We start from the raw sequence: 18,179 nt of genomic DNA, 5'->3' as shown, positions 1-18,179 counted from the left end.
AATTTAAAACATTAAAAAAAATGTAAAAAAAACTTGTCAACCATTGTCATGTAGACCATTTGAACCTGCTGATCTCTTGACCATGTCGACCAAATTCATGGCGACCATTTGGTGTTGACCTATTGACTGTCACCATTTTTACTTTTGACTTATGAAGGGGATATCAACATATCGCTGACAGAAAAGTGCAATAAAAGGCCACTGAGATCTGCCAGCCAGGATGGTTGCTATACTTCAGTCTATACATTATCTAACACACAAAGTCTTCCATACACTTCTGTCTGATGAATATCACTTTGCCACCTCCTGCCTTCTCATAGGGCTTTCACAGATCCATGCAATGCATGGACACTCTTCTGTAATGAGTTGGTGCTCCTCTGCCCACACTTTGTAAGATACGCTCATGGTCTAGGCTGTGACACTGCTAATACATAAAGGATGGGGAAATATACATAGAAATAATAACACGCCACATATGGTCCATCTGCACCTAGAGAACAGCTGGGGTTACATCATCGTAATGGGGAGACAGCAAATATAAGATGATATTTAGCAACAAGGACAATTATACTTGAAACTTCATAATCTTCACATTCTAACAGTCATATTTATGAAAGTCATTTTGCTGGAGACCAGCAACATTTTAGCTTCTCTTAGAACCATGAAGGGGGTTCCGCGGCAGATATTGGTGATACTGCGGTCCCTCCATTTCTGACACAAAAGCAGCCCCCCATAATGTTTTAATGGGGATCCTAAACTGTCATATTCACCAAAACATTCTGGAACTTGGCCCCGATAGCTAGCACCATTTTCAGATGGCGGTAGTCCATGTGTTACTATTTTGCACATTTTACCGGAAGGGATCCTAGGATCCCTCCCCATCGTCCCTTACTGGTGCATGTGCACATTTGGCAGGCTGGGACCAATCCGGGAAGCATAGTGACAGCAGTACTGTAGCTATCACTTTGTGTGTAACTCTCTGCCAGGGTGGGCTCTTATCGGGGGCCAGTATCTCGACAAAATAGTTTTGCTAAATTCAAGCAAAAATATTACATTTCCCTTTGCTCATTTAGTTGAATTTATCTCATCACAACCACATAAAAAATGTGAATTGTAATAAATAGTCCCTATGTACCATGGGCCTAATTCAGGTTGGATCGCAGAAGTCCAAAAAACACAAATGGATGATTATCAGACTTGTGCGCATGCACAGCGGCTGCAGCGTGTGTGGGAGAAATTTCATAGTATGATTACATCCCGGAAGGATATGACAATGTGGGCGTAAACGCGGCATTTTGGGGGAGTGGTCTGGACAACGCAGGCATGTACGGACCAGACCGTTTTTGGGGTGGCTGCGTGACATCACACGCAGCCGCTGCAAAGCAAAAGATATCAGTGGAGCGCCTGCATACGCATCGCTGGGCGGCACTTTGCATGATGGGCAGTCTTGCTCTGTGTTGGGCGGCCCCCAGCATGCGATAGGAAGCAGTAGCAGAATCTGCTACTGAACCTGAATGAGGTCCAATATACTGTATACTGTACATATGGTATAGCATCAGCATGCGTGCCTATGGTCCCATCTTCAAGAGGTTACTGCAACTGAATGCACTAATATTGTAAGAGGTAATAGGGGTCATTCCGAGTTGATCGCTCGCTAGCTGTTTTTAGCAGCCGTGCAAAAGCTATGCCGCCTCCCACTGGGAGTGTATCTTAGCTTAGCAGAAGTGCGAACGAAAGGATCGCAGAGCGGCTACAAAATAATTTTGTGCAGTTTCAGAGTAGCTTCAGACCTACTCAGCGCTTGCGATGACTTCAGACTGTTCAGTTCCTGTTTTGACGTCACAAACACGCCCTACGTTCGCCCAGCCACGCCTGCGTTTTTCCAGGCACACCTGCTTTTTTTCGATCACTCCCTGAAAACGGTCAGTTGACACCCAGAAACGCCCTCTTCCTGTCAATCACTTTGCGGCCAGCAGTGCGACTGAAAAGCTTCGCTAGACCTTGTGTGAAACTACATCGGCCGTTGTGCAAGTACGCATGCGCAGAAGTGCCTTTTTTTGCATCAACGCTGCACAGCGAACATTTTCTGCTAGCGATCAACTCGGAATGACCCCCAATGCTCAATGTTTTGCCAGTGATAGTTTCCCTATGCAAAGCCTATTTAACAAGGGTCATCAAAGGATACTGGTGATATAACACAAATTCATAAAACATGCTTTAGAATTTGAATAAATCATTTTTTTCTACAACAAATTTATATTGTTACTTAAAACATTATTTTTTTATATTTGTATCTATATTTTGACTATTATTTTACTTTTATTAGTGAAACTGAAAGCACAAGTCAGCACTATCAGTGCCACTAAACAAATGGGCAGTGGTATAGCCAGCTTCTGACATGAGGAAGATGGGACAAATCGGTGCCCCAGGGGCAGACCCATCAAGAATATGATATTAAGGAAGGCACATGCATCTCAGTATTCTGCAAGGGGGCCAGCCATACAAATGCCCTCTTACCTGTCCACGTGCCCCTTACACTGCCCATTGCCTCCCCCAACACCACATGAATTTTAAGTCCTCAAACTTCACTGTCCAGAATTTCCAAATATAAATGGGTATAATGATATATAGAAAAGATTGTATCATTTATTATATTCATTTACTTAAATTTTCCCTTTGACTGTCCTGTTCCTGTTCAGAAACCATCATGATGGCATCTCTCCTGTAATAAGTATGGGATGCAATTAATTATTATATTTTGCAGGTATTCGCCTGGAAGATGAAGACATGATCCTATACTGTAGATCTGTGCAAATCAGAAGGAATAAAGATGTCGGGTCAAGATGTCCCTGGTCGGTTATGCAGAGAGGCCTACGAATATCTTCTTCAAAAACAGATCAGAGTGTCCACTGCCTTTTACATGGCAGCTTTTAGCTGCAACGCCCCCATTGCTCTACAAAGGGTACAGTCGCTGGACGATGGACAGTACAATGAAGTCATTAACACTTTGCAGGAATGGTGCCTGGTCGAATGTGACATTCCAAAAATAAAATGTGATGGCATGGCCATTGTGTCCCTCAACCCAGGGATCGCAGCTGTGTTCCTCTCAATGCTCTGCCCAAATAATTGTGCTGCTTCCTTATTTAAAATGGGAACGTTCCTTAAAAGTGGACGATATGAGGAGGTTGTGGCCAGATGCAACTCTTTGCTGAGTGCGTATCCTCAATTTTCACTAGAACTTTTGTTGACTCGAGGACTGGCATGGATACTGTCTCGCTCTCACTCAGCCAACGGGGTAGTCGATTATATCCAAGTATTCACGAAACAGAAGGAGGAAGCAAAGCAATATATATGTACAAAACAAAGAGAGTATCTGCCTCAAGTCATCAACGCCTTTCATGACTATGTTTCTTCTTACGAGAACAATAACACACAAGGGAACATGCAAGTCTTGCTTCATGACTGCTACAGTTTTCTAGCAGCGCTAGTGCCCGATGACCTCCAGATATGCAAAACACAGGCCGCTTACTTGTTTGAGGAATGTAAGTTTGAAGAGTGCATAGCTGTTTATTCTCGGGCCATTAAGGCTTTGTCTCTAGAAACCAAAATCAAAGAAGAGAAGATATCTTGTCTCCTGGTGGACCGTGCTGCAGCCTACTACTCTTTAGGATGCCGCACAAAAGAAATGGTTCAGGACTTAGCTGAGGCCTTTACAGTCAGCCCCGGTCACGCCAGGAAGAGGTTTACGGAGATCTTCTCTGCAGCAGACATTGCTAGAGTAATGGAGCGCTCCAAGTCTTGCATAGAAATGGAATTCAGGGACTTTCGAGAAGTTGTGCGGGCTCGCCCTGAGCTCAGATCTGATACAGGTGCAGAGACTCTCTTTCCTATCATAAAGGCCCTGGAGTTTTTGATTCAGTGTTCTGCTGAGAACAATCGGGAGATGAACGTCCGTCTGGCTGACTGCAAACTTCTTGCTGGAGATTTTCGAGCCTGTCTAGACATTTGCAACCAGCAAATTAATTCTGATAAAAAGACCTATCAAAACACGTTATATGTACTACGAGGCTTTTGCTACTTCCACAGGAATGAACACCAAGAGGCGCTGAAGGACTTTCAGAAGATTATAGAAGATGAGTCTCCGCACCCTTCCAGCTGCGTGAAAGCTCTCTGTGGGAGAGGACTAGTGCGCATGATAAGTGGAAGCTCATATCTAACTGCCCTAGACTATGTCACAGCCTGTAAGCTAAAACTAGATGAGACTTTCCTTACTATTAAATCTTATGTGCCTTGGAACCAAAGAGGTCTTCTCTACAAAGTCTTACAGGAGGAAGGGGAAAAGATGCTGCACAGAAAGTGCTCCGGTACAGATGAAAATGGGATACTGAACAGAAGAAACATGTCCGAGCAGGATAGAGTCTCATCTAAAGAATGGTAATACATAACTACAAGCTACAAAAATAGTAAACAATATATATTGTAACTAAGCTATATACTGTAAGTTGATATATGTAACTTTGCACCTAATTCAGACCCTGTTGCTGATGTGCAAAAATCACTATGAAGTGACTTTTACACATCTGCGCATGCGAGTACGCCGGTACGTGCATGTGCAAGGTCCTAAACTGCATTCTCTTCAGAACGCAGTTTTAGACCTGGAGGGGGTGGGAACGGGGCGTCGATGCCATGTTTTGTGGGTGCTTAAGGGGCATGGTCTGGACAATGGAGGCATGTCTGGACCGTTGCTGGGGTGGGTCGCAGTGGCTATGTGACGTCACACACAGCCGCTGCGACCCAAAACATGGTGGGTAGCTGTCTGCCTTCGCAACTAGGCTGCGTAGGCAGGGGGCTACTCTAAACATGCAAAAGCATTGCCGTCGTACGATGCTTTTGCATGTCTGTGGGGGGAACCGGACCCGGCATGCGGGGCGGACTTGCCCTGTGCTGGGCGTCCCCCCCGCATGTCAAAGAATTTGTTCGTAGATGTGTTAATGGCAGATAAGTGAAGGCGGATGATGTGATGTTTTGGAAATTCTAGGGGTGTGGCTTTGAGGGAGTGCCACGTTCGCAAGCCATGCCCCTGTTTTTGTCACTGAGGGGGCATGCCCCATCTTCCTCTGTCTCCCCGTGAATAGACGCTGTGTGCATGCGCATAGCGTCTATTCACCGCTGCCCTGCTAAACAGAGCAGCAGTGACAGGAGCCTCCCAACTTCCCCCCCCCCCCCACCCCCCACACCATGCGACACTGCGGCCCACGGGTGGGACAGCGGGACAGTCCCAAAAAAACGTGACTGACCCGCGAAAATAGGGACAGTTGGGAGGTATGTATGTATCTATCTATCTATAACTTTTTTAATAGTTTTATCCCCAAACCCGTAGATCCTAAACACATTTTTCCAGAAAAATAGTACTCCATAGCACCATACACTCACAAGCCTTCAACCCTTAAGACATCATTGCCACCTTCACATTTCTGCAATAAATGGGTATTTATGTACTAATACGATGGTGGGCGATCTGCGCATGCATCGGATCCGTTCTGTGTATGTGGAGTACGAGTCCTGCGATCACGCTCACAATGCCCAAAAGCCACAGCCTGATTGACAGGATATGGCTGTTTGGGGGCAGGGAGGGGATGCCACCATCAGCGCTTCTGAAAAAACAGGGGCATGTCACCCTTGTCTTCTGGGATTGCGGAAGACAAGGTTGGCGTCTGCAGACTCATATATCCTGACTTTGTTTATGGAGCTGCGACGGGCAGTCTGCGTAACCCAAAGTTTACTCAGCTGAACAACGGTCTCCCAATGCGATCCGATGCTGCATCCTCTGACGTATAATAAATATTGTCCTGGTGTCCCCTCGCTCTTGTGATTCATTAGAGAGGTACATGAGGCTTATCACTGCCGTCTCTTACTGTTTCCATCGCCTGCATTTTCACGTTTATCCGCAAACTTTGGTGTTGACCAATTCTAGTGGGGATTCTGTCAACGGCCGAGAAGCAAGTGTGCAACTCGAAATGCGGATGGCGGACAAATAGGCGCGATGGTGCACATAAAGAAGCATTGTACTTTTTCTGATTTGTAAATTACATTGGTACTTTACAACGAGCAGATCAGTTTTCCTCATTGGAAGATTTGTAATAGTAGCAGAAAGACGTTCTAGCTGCCGCCCTACACCACTGTCTGTACACTGTATTAGTAGAGAAGCCAATAACAGGGTCCATAATTTAGCTTATTCTTTAGTGATGTTTCAGGTGTGCACCAGCTGGGCATCCTCCTCATGATGTTGGACACTACCGATGACGTGTGCCGGATCCTCTGCACAGACGCCCTCTACCAAATGGATCGCATAGAAGAAGCTCGCAAGATGCTGTCTCTAGCGCTCAACAGCAGTTCTCAAAGATCCCCCGTGCTCGCCAGGCTTGCCTTGCTGCAGTTCAAAAAAGGATTTATTTACGATGGAAACCAGGTATCGTCTGCAAGTGTCTGTATAGCCACCAGATGGCAGCATTGGGCTTAGAATCAACTTTCTGCATGAACAGTATAGTTAGTATTGCTGTAGTATTCTTTATGTACAGATGTGTTCTCATACATCATTGCTGCAGTTGCACCAAACAGCCCCTCTCGGAGCACTAGGTCCGTTTTTTGTTTTTTGTGTGGCCTAAAATGTGTCTTTGTCGCAATGCGATGCAACTAGGATGCACTAGGCGACTGTGTTGATTAATTTGACATGCAACTCTTGTATACAGGTCTGGATTAAGTGGGGGGGAAGATGACAGGGGCGGCAACTGTTCTCAGACCGGGACTGCCGTGGCTCTACGTTCCACGTGCCCTTACTTCATATGTGGCTCCCTAGTCCCCTCATCAGCGTCACTTGACACATCACTTCTGTGCCGCTGATAAGGTGACTTGGCTCTGCCCTGTATGCAGTCTATACATGCGGAGCGCAGATCCCGAGGTACACTGCCATAGGAGCTGGAGCTCCTGAAAATAAGGTGGCGCTCCCGGCCTCCCGGAGGAGTGGGCAAGTCTCCCAGCTGGACACCCCCCACCCACAGTCCCCAGCAGTTCGGCGCAGGTGTCGATGTGTGGTGGGTTGTCCGATGATGTGATTCGCGCTGAATTGTGTCAGTGAGGCCATGATGATGTCATGCCCCCACTATGCCTCCTCATGCCGCACCACTCCCCCCACTTTGCCGACCTGGCTGCTTCCTCCCGGAGGGGGCAACCAGAATGTCGTCAGGTTTGAGCTGGAGGTTAGTGTTGAGTGGACACACTGGGATGCCCTGGCCAGCATACAGGCAGCGGAGGGGGAGGGAGAGGGGTGGGGTGCTGTGGCCAAATTGGGGCGGGGGGCAAGGCAAGAGGCCTCTTTGTTCGAACTTTTTCTCGACCTCACAACTACTGATATCAGCAAGTGACATCAGGTACACACCCCAAAAACGGCCATGACACGCCTGCATTTTTACAGCCACTCCCCATTAACACCCCGAGACGGTCACTTCCAGTCAATCACTTTGCAGTGGAATTTTCATTGTATGTGGGTGCGCAGCGGCACCTTGACGCATGCACATTGCAGAGTTCTGCACTGAATCAGGCCCTTAGGCAGAAGCCAAGTAAGCTACCAGTATAATTTTGGTCTGTGGGAGGTAAACCAGGCAAACACAGGGAAAACGCAAATACCGCACAGGATATAGGCATTCAGCTCTTCTCTCATGCTTAGTCCTCTATTTATGAATACAAACCTGATTGTTTACGTACAAATCAAATGTATGGGGTCTGCGCAGCCCCGTCAGCCAGTATGTGATATGCTGCAGCGTTTGGGGGGCAGCAACCAGCAGCATTCTTCCAAAATGGGGGGTTGCCACTCCTGTTTTGCAGGAGTGACAGGTCCAGGATCTACATCATCGGGGGCAGACTTACTGGACATGGGTTTCTGGATCCTACAGAGTTTCAGCTTACACAGACTGACCGCTGCCTGAAAACATCACGAATCATGACCGATGGTTATGCTGGTGTTCCAAGGCTGCATCCTCAGATGTCGCACTCGAATCTCACAAATGCTAACAGGAGGCATCTATCACCTACAGACGCCTCCTGCCGCATTACAATTTCAATTATACAGAGTTGCGCAGCCACTTCTTTGCGGCTGTGCATTTCCTTGCAAATATGAATTAGGCCCATAGAACTTGCAAATTATGAACAAATCCTCATGGACCACAAAAGTGCAGAGGAGGTCATCCGGGAAGGGACCAACATAATCAAAGTAAGATGGAACAATGGGGGATAGCTTGTTACTTTTTCAATACTTTACTATAAGATGAAAATAAACCTAACCTATGTTAAAACTTAGGGGGTAATTCAGACCTGATTGCTAGGCTGCGTTTTCTCACAGTCTGCGATCAGGTCTGAACTGCGCATGCATATGCACTGCAATGCGTAGGCGCATTGGACGACTGCACCAGGCATCTGTGCATAGCGATGGGACGGTGCGAAAAAAGGATCGCACGGGCGATCGCAAGGAGACTGACAGGCAGAGGGCGTTTGTGGGTGGCAACTGACCGTTTTCTGGGAGTGTTTGGAAAAACACAGGCGTGTCCAAGCGTTTGCAGGGAGGGTGTCTGACGTCAAATCCGGTCCCGGACAGGCTGAAGTGATCGCAGCGGCTGAGTAAGCCCTAGGCTGCGCAGGGACTGCACAAAATCAGTTTGTGCAGCTCTGCTACACATGCATTCGCACACTTGCACAGCTCAAATACAGTCCCCCAGTAGGCGGCGACTATCTGATCACAGGACAGCAAAAATCGCTGCCCAGATCAGGTTTGAATTAGGCCCTGCATACATTTCTGGATGTACTTAGTACTTTTTGTCAGCAGGGGGCGATATAGTACTTGCTAAAATCATTTGTGAATATACTGTGCTCAACACTGCGAATAAGAGAACATGCTTTCAATACAACTCAGGAAAATTTGACAAAATCCACTGTATTTCTTATGTAACGATCGAAAGGTGCCAAAAAGCATTTCCCCAAAGCAGTCCCAGAGACAAATGTGCTGAACAGTGTGACTGCACCTGGCTTTTGCTGAAAGTGGAAAATTTGATTAAAAAAATGAAATTGACATAAAGTGTACATAATTACAATGAAAATCCTTCATATGTTCTTAAATATATAAAAACTTAAGGTACAATTACATAATTTACTCTTACGCTAATTTGCCACTGTCAAATTAAGATTTAATTGCACTATGGAATGTGGGAGGATGACCTGCTCCTTTGTTAGAGTGGGTAAGTATGTAATAGAAGCATTGTTATATTTATAATATCTGATACATTATCATGTACACAGTATGGACTATATATATTTATAAAGGGGCCCAGCCCATGCACTTTCTAATGGTTAGCCAAGCCTCTGTGGCAGCTGGCCACACCCCCTCTAGAGACTGGCCACACCCCTAAGCATGGGCCCCTACCACTGCATTCCCCCGGTGGGTCCTTCATGCCACCAGTCTGACGCTCTTTATAAGGGGTGCAGGGTGTGCAGCATGGGAGCGCCCACACCGCACACCATACACTTATTCAAAACACTTATCTCTCCTTAGCAGGTATAACCGGGAACATGGAGCAAGCGCCATGGTTGCAGAGATCTGTGCCACAGGTCTCAATGGAAGCCATGGCACATTCACCATGTTTCCAGAAGATTGGCACATGTGCAGTGAGGTGTGTGTGTGTGTGTGTGTGTGTGTGTGTGTGTGTGTGTGTGTGTGTGTGTGTGTGTGTGTGTGTGTGTGTGTGTGTGTGCAGGAAGAGAGGGGTAGGTGATTGTCAGATCACTTATCTGTAGTGCAGCATAGTACAGCAATGGCAGGGATAACCACAATGGGGCTCCGGTATACAGATTGCCTAAGAGGTAAGTAATTATCTAAGATAATACAATCATTTCCTCTTGAGTCAGAGGAAACTGGTACAGTCTTTATTAGATGTTAATATTGTGTCGGAATATATTTGTTGCACTAGATGAGATATCTGCTGGATAAACTTCTCACATAGACAATTAGTGATTTGTCTGCCACACCGCCTGTGCTGACCACTGCTGTCCACAGAAATAGCTTACCAAAAATGGCTGTAGGGTGTATGGTGCACAAGAGCCCACACTGCACACCCTGCACCCATTTCATTAATACTTACTGGACCTTTCCGGAGCCATGCATTGGAAGCAGCAGCGCTACACATGCGTTTTGCACAAGCGCAATAGGAAAATCACTGGGAAAATGGAAGCTGCGCCATTTTCCCAGAGACCTGCGCATGCACAATAGACTCTGGAAAGCCCAAGACCATTTTCAAAGTCCACTGTCCTGGTGAAATAAAAATATTTGGCTGGCATGGTATACTGCATGCAAAAGTGATGACTCCCACATACTGTACATATCTATAATAATAATATTATATTTATATAGCGCTCTTTCACCAATAGGACTCAAGACGCTTAACAGAATTAGCATAATTCATTACAGAAACAATGAAGTACAGAAAAGCTCTTCATAAAATACAGAGAGCATGGAGATACTAAAGGGACAATTATGGAAAGGACACCCCTATCGGTGTATTGTCATGGGGTTCAAATGTATAGGTCAACAGTCAATAGGTCAACATGGTCAAAAGGTTGACAGATAAAAGGTAGATATGACAATGGTTGAAACACAAATGGTCGACACAAGTTTTGTTTGTTTTTTTCAACTTTTGCTTGATTTACTGTACTATCCACGTGGACTACGCCTCGGAATAGTAACCTGTGCCAAGCATAGTGGTAGTGGAGCGAGGCACCTTGCATGAAGCAGTCATTGTGGTCAACATATGCTGAAATATATAAAATGACACACTAAAAAAAAAAAAACTTGTGTCGACCATTTTTGCGTTGACCATTGTCATGTCGATCTTTTGACCCTGTCAAGCTTTTGTACCTATCGACCTTGCCCACTGTCTACCTTTTACCTGTCAACCTTTTGACCATTTCAACCTAATGCATGTCGACCATATGGGTTTGACCTATTGACTGTCTATATACACAGTGTAGATCTTCTATACCACACTCTTTGTCATGACGGCTTTGTTTATGAGAAGCCTTGGAACACCTTACATTTTGGGTTTCATTTGTTTTATTAGCAGCTATCAGGAGCGGATTGGCACACCGGGATGCCGGACCGGATTCCATTTGGCTGCTCCGGTCGTCCACTCAGTGGCTACCCGTCATCCCCTTTTGCAGGCCGGCTGCTGCGATCGGAGCTCAGCTCTGATCGTGGCAGCATTAACTGAAGCGGCAAGAAAAATGGCCGCCGGCGGAGCTGCTGTGCATGTGCAGCTACAGCATCTCTCCCACAATCCTTTTCAGAGCCGGTCCGTCAGTCATCATTTGGGGCAATGGTGTCTAGAGTGTTTATCCATTTGGATTCCATTTGGATTCAAGCTTTAACAGTGACCCATCCCAGTCACCTTCTGAGTCGCGCTGGTTCATGATCAATAAGTTGATGCTTAGCCTGTATCCAATGGCGTGCAGCAGGTTGATCCGGTACTCCAGTTGAAAGTACCACTTTCAGTACGGAACGATGTAATGCCATCCTCGGTTTTGCTGTCCTGATTGTTTTGCCCACGTATGTGAGACCGCATGGGCATGTGAGGGGTTAGATCACACGTGTCGTTTGGCACGTAAGGATATGTTTAATTGCATACATTTTGGACTGATGTGGATATGGAAATGTTTTTCCAATTATACCATGTTTGCACGTGGTGCAATCGATGCATCTGTACTCTGTAGCTGCCCAATTATCTTTGTAAGAAATTAGCTGAGATACTGCTTCACTCAAATCCTGTAATATTTGTACGGGCAACAGTGTCCCTGATACTACGACTCCTGGTAAAACATGCCATGGGTTTCTTATTTTTAAAGCAGTGCAGGGTTTGATCAGAATCAACGATGGGCCACAATTAGGGTTGCTACCTCATGCATCATCGATTCCTGGAGAGCCAGTGCTCAAGAGGCGGGGCTTAATCGCGGGTCGTGGGCAAGCTTCTCACGCTGGCTAATGCTGCACAGCTGAATCCAGCAGAGGAAGGAGGGTGAGCACATATCATTCCAGATGACAGGTGAGCTACCATCCCTTCCTCCGAGGTCCACCGCGCAATGATGTCATGTCAACGAAGTTTGGCACGCAGCGGCAGACCTCCTCATCCAGACGGCCGGGTGGGGGTGGGACCTCCTCTCCTGCACTCTACATGAGTTAGTGACACGCGGGAGGGTGCGGGTCCAGCGGGTCCCCTTATTCTGGGAGAATCCCAGAATCCGGAAGACAGAATAAGCCTCCTGGAGGGTTGCTACCACATCCTGGAGAATCCAGGAAATCCCTAGCCACAATGCCTGAGCTGCCCTTTAAACAACTCCACTACTTGTGGTGAATTGCATTTTCCATGGGATGCGGTCTTCTTTAAGTTTACTTTTTGTCTGTAGTAGGGATTGTCTTGGCCTCTTCTTGCTGCTGTTGAAGATCTCTTAGATTATACCCTCTGGCTACGAATTTATCCACAATGAGCTGTAACCCATGGTTTCTGGCCTCCTCATCACTTGAGATGCACACAACGTGTAACATTTGTGACCTTGGTAGCCCTTTTTTAAGGGCTTTTGGATGATGGCTGGAAGACAAAAGTAAGGTGTTTCTGTCTGGGGTTTTGGTGTAAAGGCTGATGCATAATTTATTGTTTTCAATCCTTATTTAAACGTCCAGATAGTGAATCGTACAGTGGCTAAATTCATACGTGATTTTTATAGAGGATGGACGTTGGTTGGTTCTATTAAGCATGCTTTTAGTTGTTCTTCACTACCAGTCCAGACTATAAATACGTTGTCTCTGTACCTAGTGTACAATAGACAATGTTGTTGACAGTCAAATGTTTGAAAAACATATCTTCTTCGCATAGAACATAAATATGTTAGCGTAGCTGGGGGCCACGGCAGTGCCCATCGCACACCCATGTAGTTGCTTGAAAAATTCACCATTGAAAATAAAATAATTTCTGGTAAGAGTGAGTTTCAAAAATGTCAAAAATAAATCATGATCCATGTCATTGATGGACTCTGTAAGTAGAAACTGTTTCATTGCCCTTATACCCAATGAATGGGGTATCGATGTATATAGGCTACAGATGTCCAATGTGACGAGAATAGTATTGTCAGTGTCCATATCCAATTGTGCAAGCTTGGTGATGAAACTGGTTGTGTCTTTAATAAAGTGTGGATGTTTAATGATGTATGGTTGTATGATCATGTCTAATAACTTTGAGACAGGTTGATACATTGAGTTTCTCGCTGAAACGATTGGGCGACCTGGAGGTTGTGTGAAGCTCTTATGAATTTTCGGAACAGTGGAACTGATGGGTGTGATGGGAAAATCCTGAATTAACGTTTTGCGCAGTTTAGATGGGTTTACTTTACTGCTCCGACTGACACCTTGACAAAAGGGTATACCATGCCCTGAAATGTTGGTGTCATACTCGGCGTAAGTTGGGGTTCCCACAACCGAGTTTTGGCTGAAGGGACAGCTACCTGTGAGGAGAGTAAACGAGGTGGCTGAATGTAATTCCTCCTCATGGGGTGGAAGCCAAACTAAGTGTTAACGTTGGCCGGAGGGCGTAAAGAAAAGGAGGACTTCGTAGGAAGATAACTGTAGTTTTTATAAATAATCAGGCTGTACACGAATATTGGAGCAATTGAAGAAACTGGAAGAATTAGAGTCTATGGTTAAATGACTTGAATAGTGAAGCTGAAAAACTCCGGTAAAGAAGAACTGAAGACTGTGTTTTATGATTAAATGACGAGGCTGAAGAACTTGGACTTTGAAGAAATGAAGACTGTGGTTTGTAATTGAAAGATGAGGCTGAAGAACTTGGACTTTGAAGAAATGAGGACTGTGGTTTGTGATTGAAAGACGAGGCTGAAGAACTTGGACTTTGAAGAAATGAAGACTGTGGTTTGTGATTGAAAGACGAGGCTGAGGAACTTGGACTTTGAAGAAATGAAGACTGTAGTTTGTGATTGAAAGACGAGGCTGAAGAACTTGGACTTTGAAGAAATGAAGACGTCTGCGGGAACCGCCGTTAGCACCTGGAGCTCCTCTACGACCTGGAACCCTGTGAGCGCTTCCACGAGTAGCAACGGACTTAGACAGCAGGACTGCAGCAGCGTTTAGGTAACCGATGGATGAGAGCAACCAGGACCAGGGAACCAGAAGTAACCTGGGAGCACAGAGCTGGAGAACCTTTCACAAGGAGGTAACATGAAGTACTGGCACTCTCCCTCTGTGCCAGCCCCGTTTTGTAAGGGGAGAACACGCAGGATTGGCTGGACACAGATTGGGAACTTCATTGGTAATACTCTGGTCTCCAACATGGCTGCCCCCAGCACAGGGGACATACTTACCTGTTAGCACAGAGCTTTAGCCAGCTTCTGTCTCTGACACACTATACTGTGTCACCACTAGCGGACCTTACCGCAGCGATCCCCGCCGCAGCGCCTGGATCTCCAGACCATCGGCCCCCGGCCCTTGGCAGCTGCACATCCATCCAGAAGGACCCGCTGCCAGCAGCTCCCTGCCGCCGCAGCCGCGCCAACCAGCGGGATGGTAACACACGGGAGCACCCGCCGGAGGTAAGGCCTGACAGTTGGTGGACACAGTTGTGGACTTGTAACTTTATGCTTTAATACAATTGGTTCACTTTAAAAAATCCTCGGCGTGCCGCTGATTCTTTCACCGCTATATATATATATATATATATATATATATATACACACACACACACACATATATGTGTATGTGTTTGTTTGTGTGCGCTGCTGTGCTCACCACCCCACGGCCTCCCTGTGTGTGTCTATCACTCCTTGTGTGTGATTCTGTGCTCCCTGCTGCCATATGTGTAGTGTGTGTGCTCCCTGCTGCCATGTATGTAGTGTGTGTGCTGTATGTACAGTAGTGTGTGCCCCCTGCTGCTGCCACCATGTGTGTAGTGTGCTGTGCAGTGCCGTAACTAGACAATTTAGCACTGTGTGCAAAAAACGGCAGTGGTGCCCCCCCCCCCCCACCTTATGTAATATAAGGGCAGTGCGCGCCGCAGGTGCATGCATAAATTTATAGGGGCGTGGCTTCATGGGGAAGGGGTGTGGCCACAAAATAATACCAATTCATATTACGGTGTACAGTAGTCTCCATTATTCAAATTACGCCACACAGTAGCGCCACTACACCATGTAGAGCCCCTTTTACACATTACGGCAGACAGTCACCTTTTTACACATTACAGCAGACAGTCCCCCTTTTTACACATTACGGCAGACAGCGTCCCGTTTTTACACATTACGGCAGACAGCGTCCCTTTATTACACATTACGGCAGACAGCGTCCCATTATTACACATGATAGCAGACAGCGTCCCCCTTTTTACTCATTACGACAGACAGCGTCCCCCTTTTACACGTTACGGCAGACAGCATCCCCTTATTACACATTACGGCAGACACCATCCCCCTTTTTACACATTACGGCAGCCAGTCCCCCTTTTACACATTAGGTAGACAGGAGAGATAGATAGATAGATAGATAGATAGATAGATAGATAGATAGATAGATAGATAGATAGATAGATAGATAGATAGATAGTCAGATACTTACCATCTCTCCGCTGACTCAGGCAGTCAGGCTCCTAGGCGCTGGCAGCTCCGGAGGCAGGGGAGAAGGAGGAGGGAGGGGGACTCCGGAGCCGCAGCAGCGCTATGTTATTGGTGGCAGCACTGCATGCAGCTGTCCCTCTCCTTCCACATTGGCTTGCCGCCGCCGCTGTGAATTCTGGGATGAGGGAAGCGCATCCTAGCATTCACTGCGGCGGCAGCCAGCCTATGTGGAAGGACAGGGACAGCTGCAGCGGCGATGCCACCAATTACTTAGCGCTGCTGCGGCTCCCTCCTCCTCCTCCCCCTCCCCCTCCTCCTTCTCCCCTGCCTCCGGAGCTGCTTCTCTTCAGCGGCAGCACACTCACACAGGTGGCTTGTAATGAGTCAGTTTGACTCATTACAAGCATCTGATGATTTTAGAGAAAGCGGGCAGTTGCGCCCTCAGGGCGACTGCGCTGTGTGCCAGGCACACCTGGCACACACGTAGTTACTTCTCTGGTGCTGTGTGTATTGTGTGCCCCCTGCTACCGCCGTGTGTGTAGTGTGTGCCTCCTGCTGCCTCCACATGTGTAGTGTGGGTGCTATATGTAGTGTGTGCTGCCTGCCGCAATGTGTGTAGTGTGCTGTATGTAGTGTGTGTGTGAGCTGTCGCCATGTGTGCAGTATGTACCCGCTGATGCCGCCATGTGTGTAATGTACTGTGTGTAGTGCGTGCCTCCTGCTGCTGCTGTGTGTGTAGTGTGCTCTATGTGTTTCTTTGTTTCTCTGACGTCCTAGTGGATGCTGGGAACTCCGTAAGGACCATGGGGAATAGACGGGCTCCGCAGGAGACTGGGCACTCTAAGAAAGAATTAGATCTACTGGTGTGCACTGGCTCCTCCCTCTATGCCCCTCCTCCAGACCCCAGTTAGAATCTGTGCCCGGCTCGAGCTGGTTGCACACTAGGGGCTCTCCTGAGCTCTTAGTAAAGAAAGTATTTGTTAGGTTTTTTATTTTCAGTGAGATCTGCTGGCAACAGACTCACTGCTACGAGGGACTTAGGGGAGAGAAGCGAACCTACCTGCTTGCAGCTAGCTTGGGCTTCTAGGCTACTGGACACCATTTGCTCCAGAGGGATCGACACAGGCCCAGCCTCGGTCGTCCGGTCCCGGAGCCGCGCCGCCGTCCCCCTTGCAGAGCCAGAAGACGGAAGATTCCGAGGAGAAAATCGGCGGCTGAAGACTCCGGTATTCATTAAGGTTTCGCACAGCACTGCAGCTGTGCACCATTGCTCCCCATGCACACCACATACTCCGGTCACTGATGGGTGCAGGGCGCTGGGGGGGAAGGGGGGGGGAGCGCCCTGGGCTGCAATTAGAGTACCTTAAAAATGGCAAAAATCACATAATATCGTCTAATAAACTATATATGTGTAAAAATCCCCTGCCATAATATTAATAAAAGAGCGGGAGAAGTCCGCCGTGAAAGGGGCGGGGCTATCTCCCTCAGCACACTGGCGCCATTTTCTCTTCACAGTTCCGCTGGAAGACAGCTCCCCAGGCTCTCCCCTGCAGTTTCCAGGCTCAATAGGGTAAAAAAGAGGGGGGGGGGCCACTAAATTTAGGCGCAATACTGTGTATTATAGCTGCTATAGGGAAAATCACTTTGTGTAGTGTAAATCCCTGTGTTATATAGCGCTGTGGTGTGTGCTGGCATACTCTCTCTCTGTCTCCCCAAAGGACTTGGTGGGGTCCTGTCCTCAGTCAGAGCATTCCCTGTGTGTGTGCGGTGTGTCGGTACGGCTGTGTCGACATGTTTGATGAGGAGGCTTATGTGGAGGCGGAGCAGGTGCCGATAAATGTGATGTCACCCCCTGCGGGGTCGACACCAGAGTGGATGGATATGTGAAAGGTATTAACCGACAGTGTCAACTCCTTACATAAAAGGTTTGATGACATAACAGCTGTGGGACAGCCGGCTCAGCCAGTGCCTTCCCAGGCGTCTCAAAGGCCATCAGGGGCTCAAAAACGCCCGCTACCTCAGATGGCAGACACAGATGTCGACACGGAGTCTGACTCCAGTGTCGATGACGACGAGACTAATGTACATTCCACTAAGGCTATCCGTTGCATGATTACGGCAATGAAAAATGTGTTGGACATTTCTGACATTAACCCAGGTACCACTAAAAAGGGTATTATGTTTGGGGAGAAAAAGCAACCAGTGTTTTTTCCCCCTTCAGAAGAGTTAAATGAAGTGTGTGAAGAAACGTGGGCTTCCCCTGATAAAAAATTAGTGATTTCTAAAAGGTTACTAACGGCGTACCCTTTCCCGCCAGAGGACAGGGTACGTTGGGAGACATCCCCAAGGGTGGATTAAGCGCTCACACGCTTATCAAAAAAGGTGGCACTACCGTCTCAGGATACGGCCGCCTTAAAGGAGCCTGCGGATAGAAAGCAGGAGGCTATCCTGAAGTCTGTATATACACACTC

At 47.2% G+C, this 18,179-nt stretch overlaps 1 protein-coding gene across 1 annotated transcript in view; it reads left to right on the top strand.

Moving 5' to 3' along the window:
* The window catches only part of TTC34 (tetratricopeptide repeat domain 34), a 183,494-nt gene that overhangs the window by 23,809 nt on the left and 141,506 nt on the right, over positions 1–18,179 (top strand). The window contains exons 2-3 of the mRNA XM_063941789.1: positions 2,765–4,434; positions 6,244–6,469. Coding sequence (XP_063797859.1) covers positions 2,831–4,434; positions 6,244–6,469 — 1,830 coding nt within the window. The 5' untranslated portion in view covers positions 2,765–2,830. The remainder of the gene's footprint in view (positions 1–2,764; positions 4,435–6,243; positions 6,470–18,179) is intronic.

This window comes from Pseudophryne corroboree, chromosome 10 (genome assembly GCF_028390025.1).
Source record: "Pseudophryne corroboree isolate aPseCor3 chromosome 10, aPseCor3.hap2, whole genome shotgun sequence".
NCBI lineage: Eukaryota > Metazoa > Chordata > Amphibia > Anura > Myobatrachidae > Pseudophryne > Pseudophryne corroboree.
This window is presented reverse-complemented; position numbering and strand designations above follow the sequence as displayed.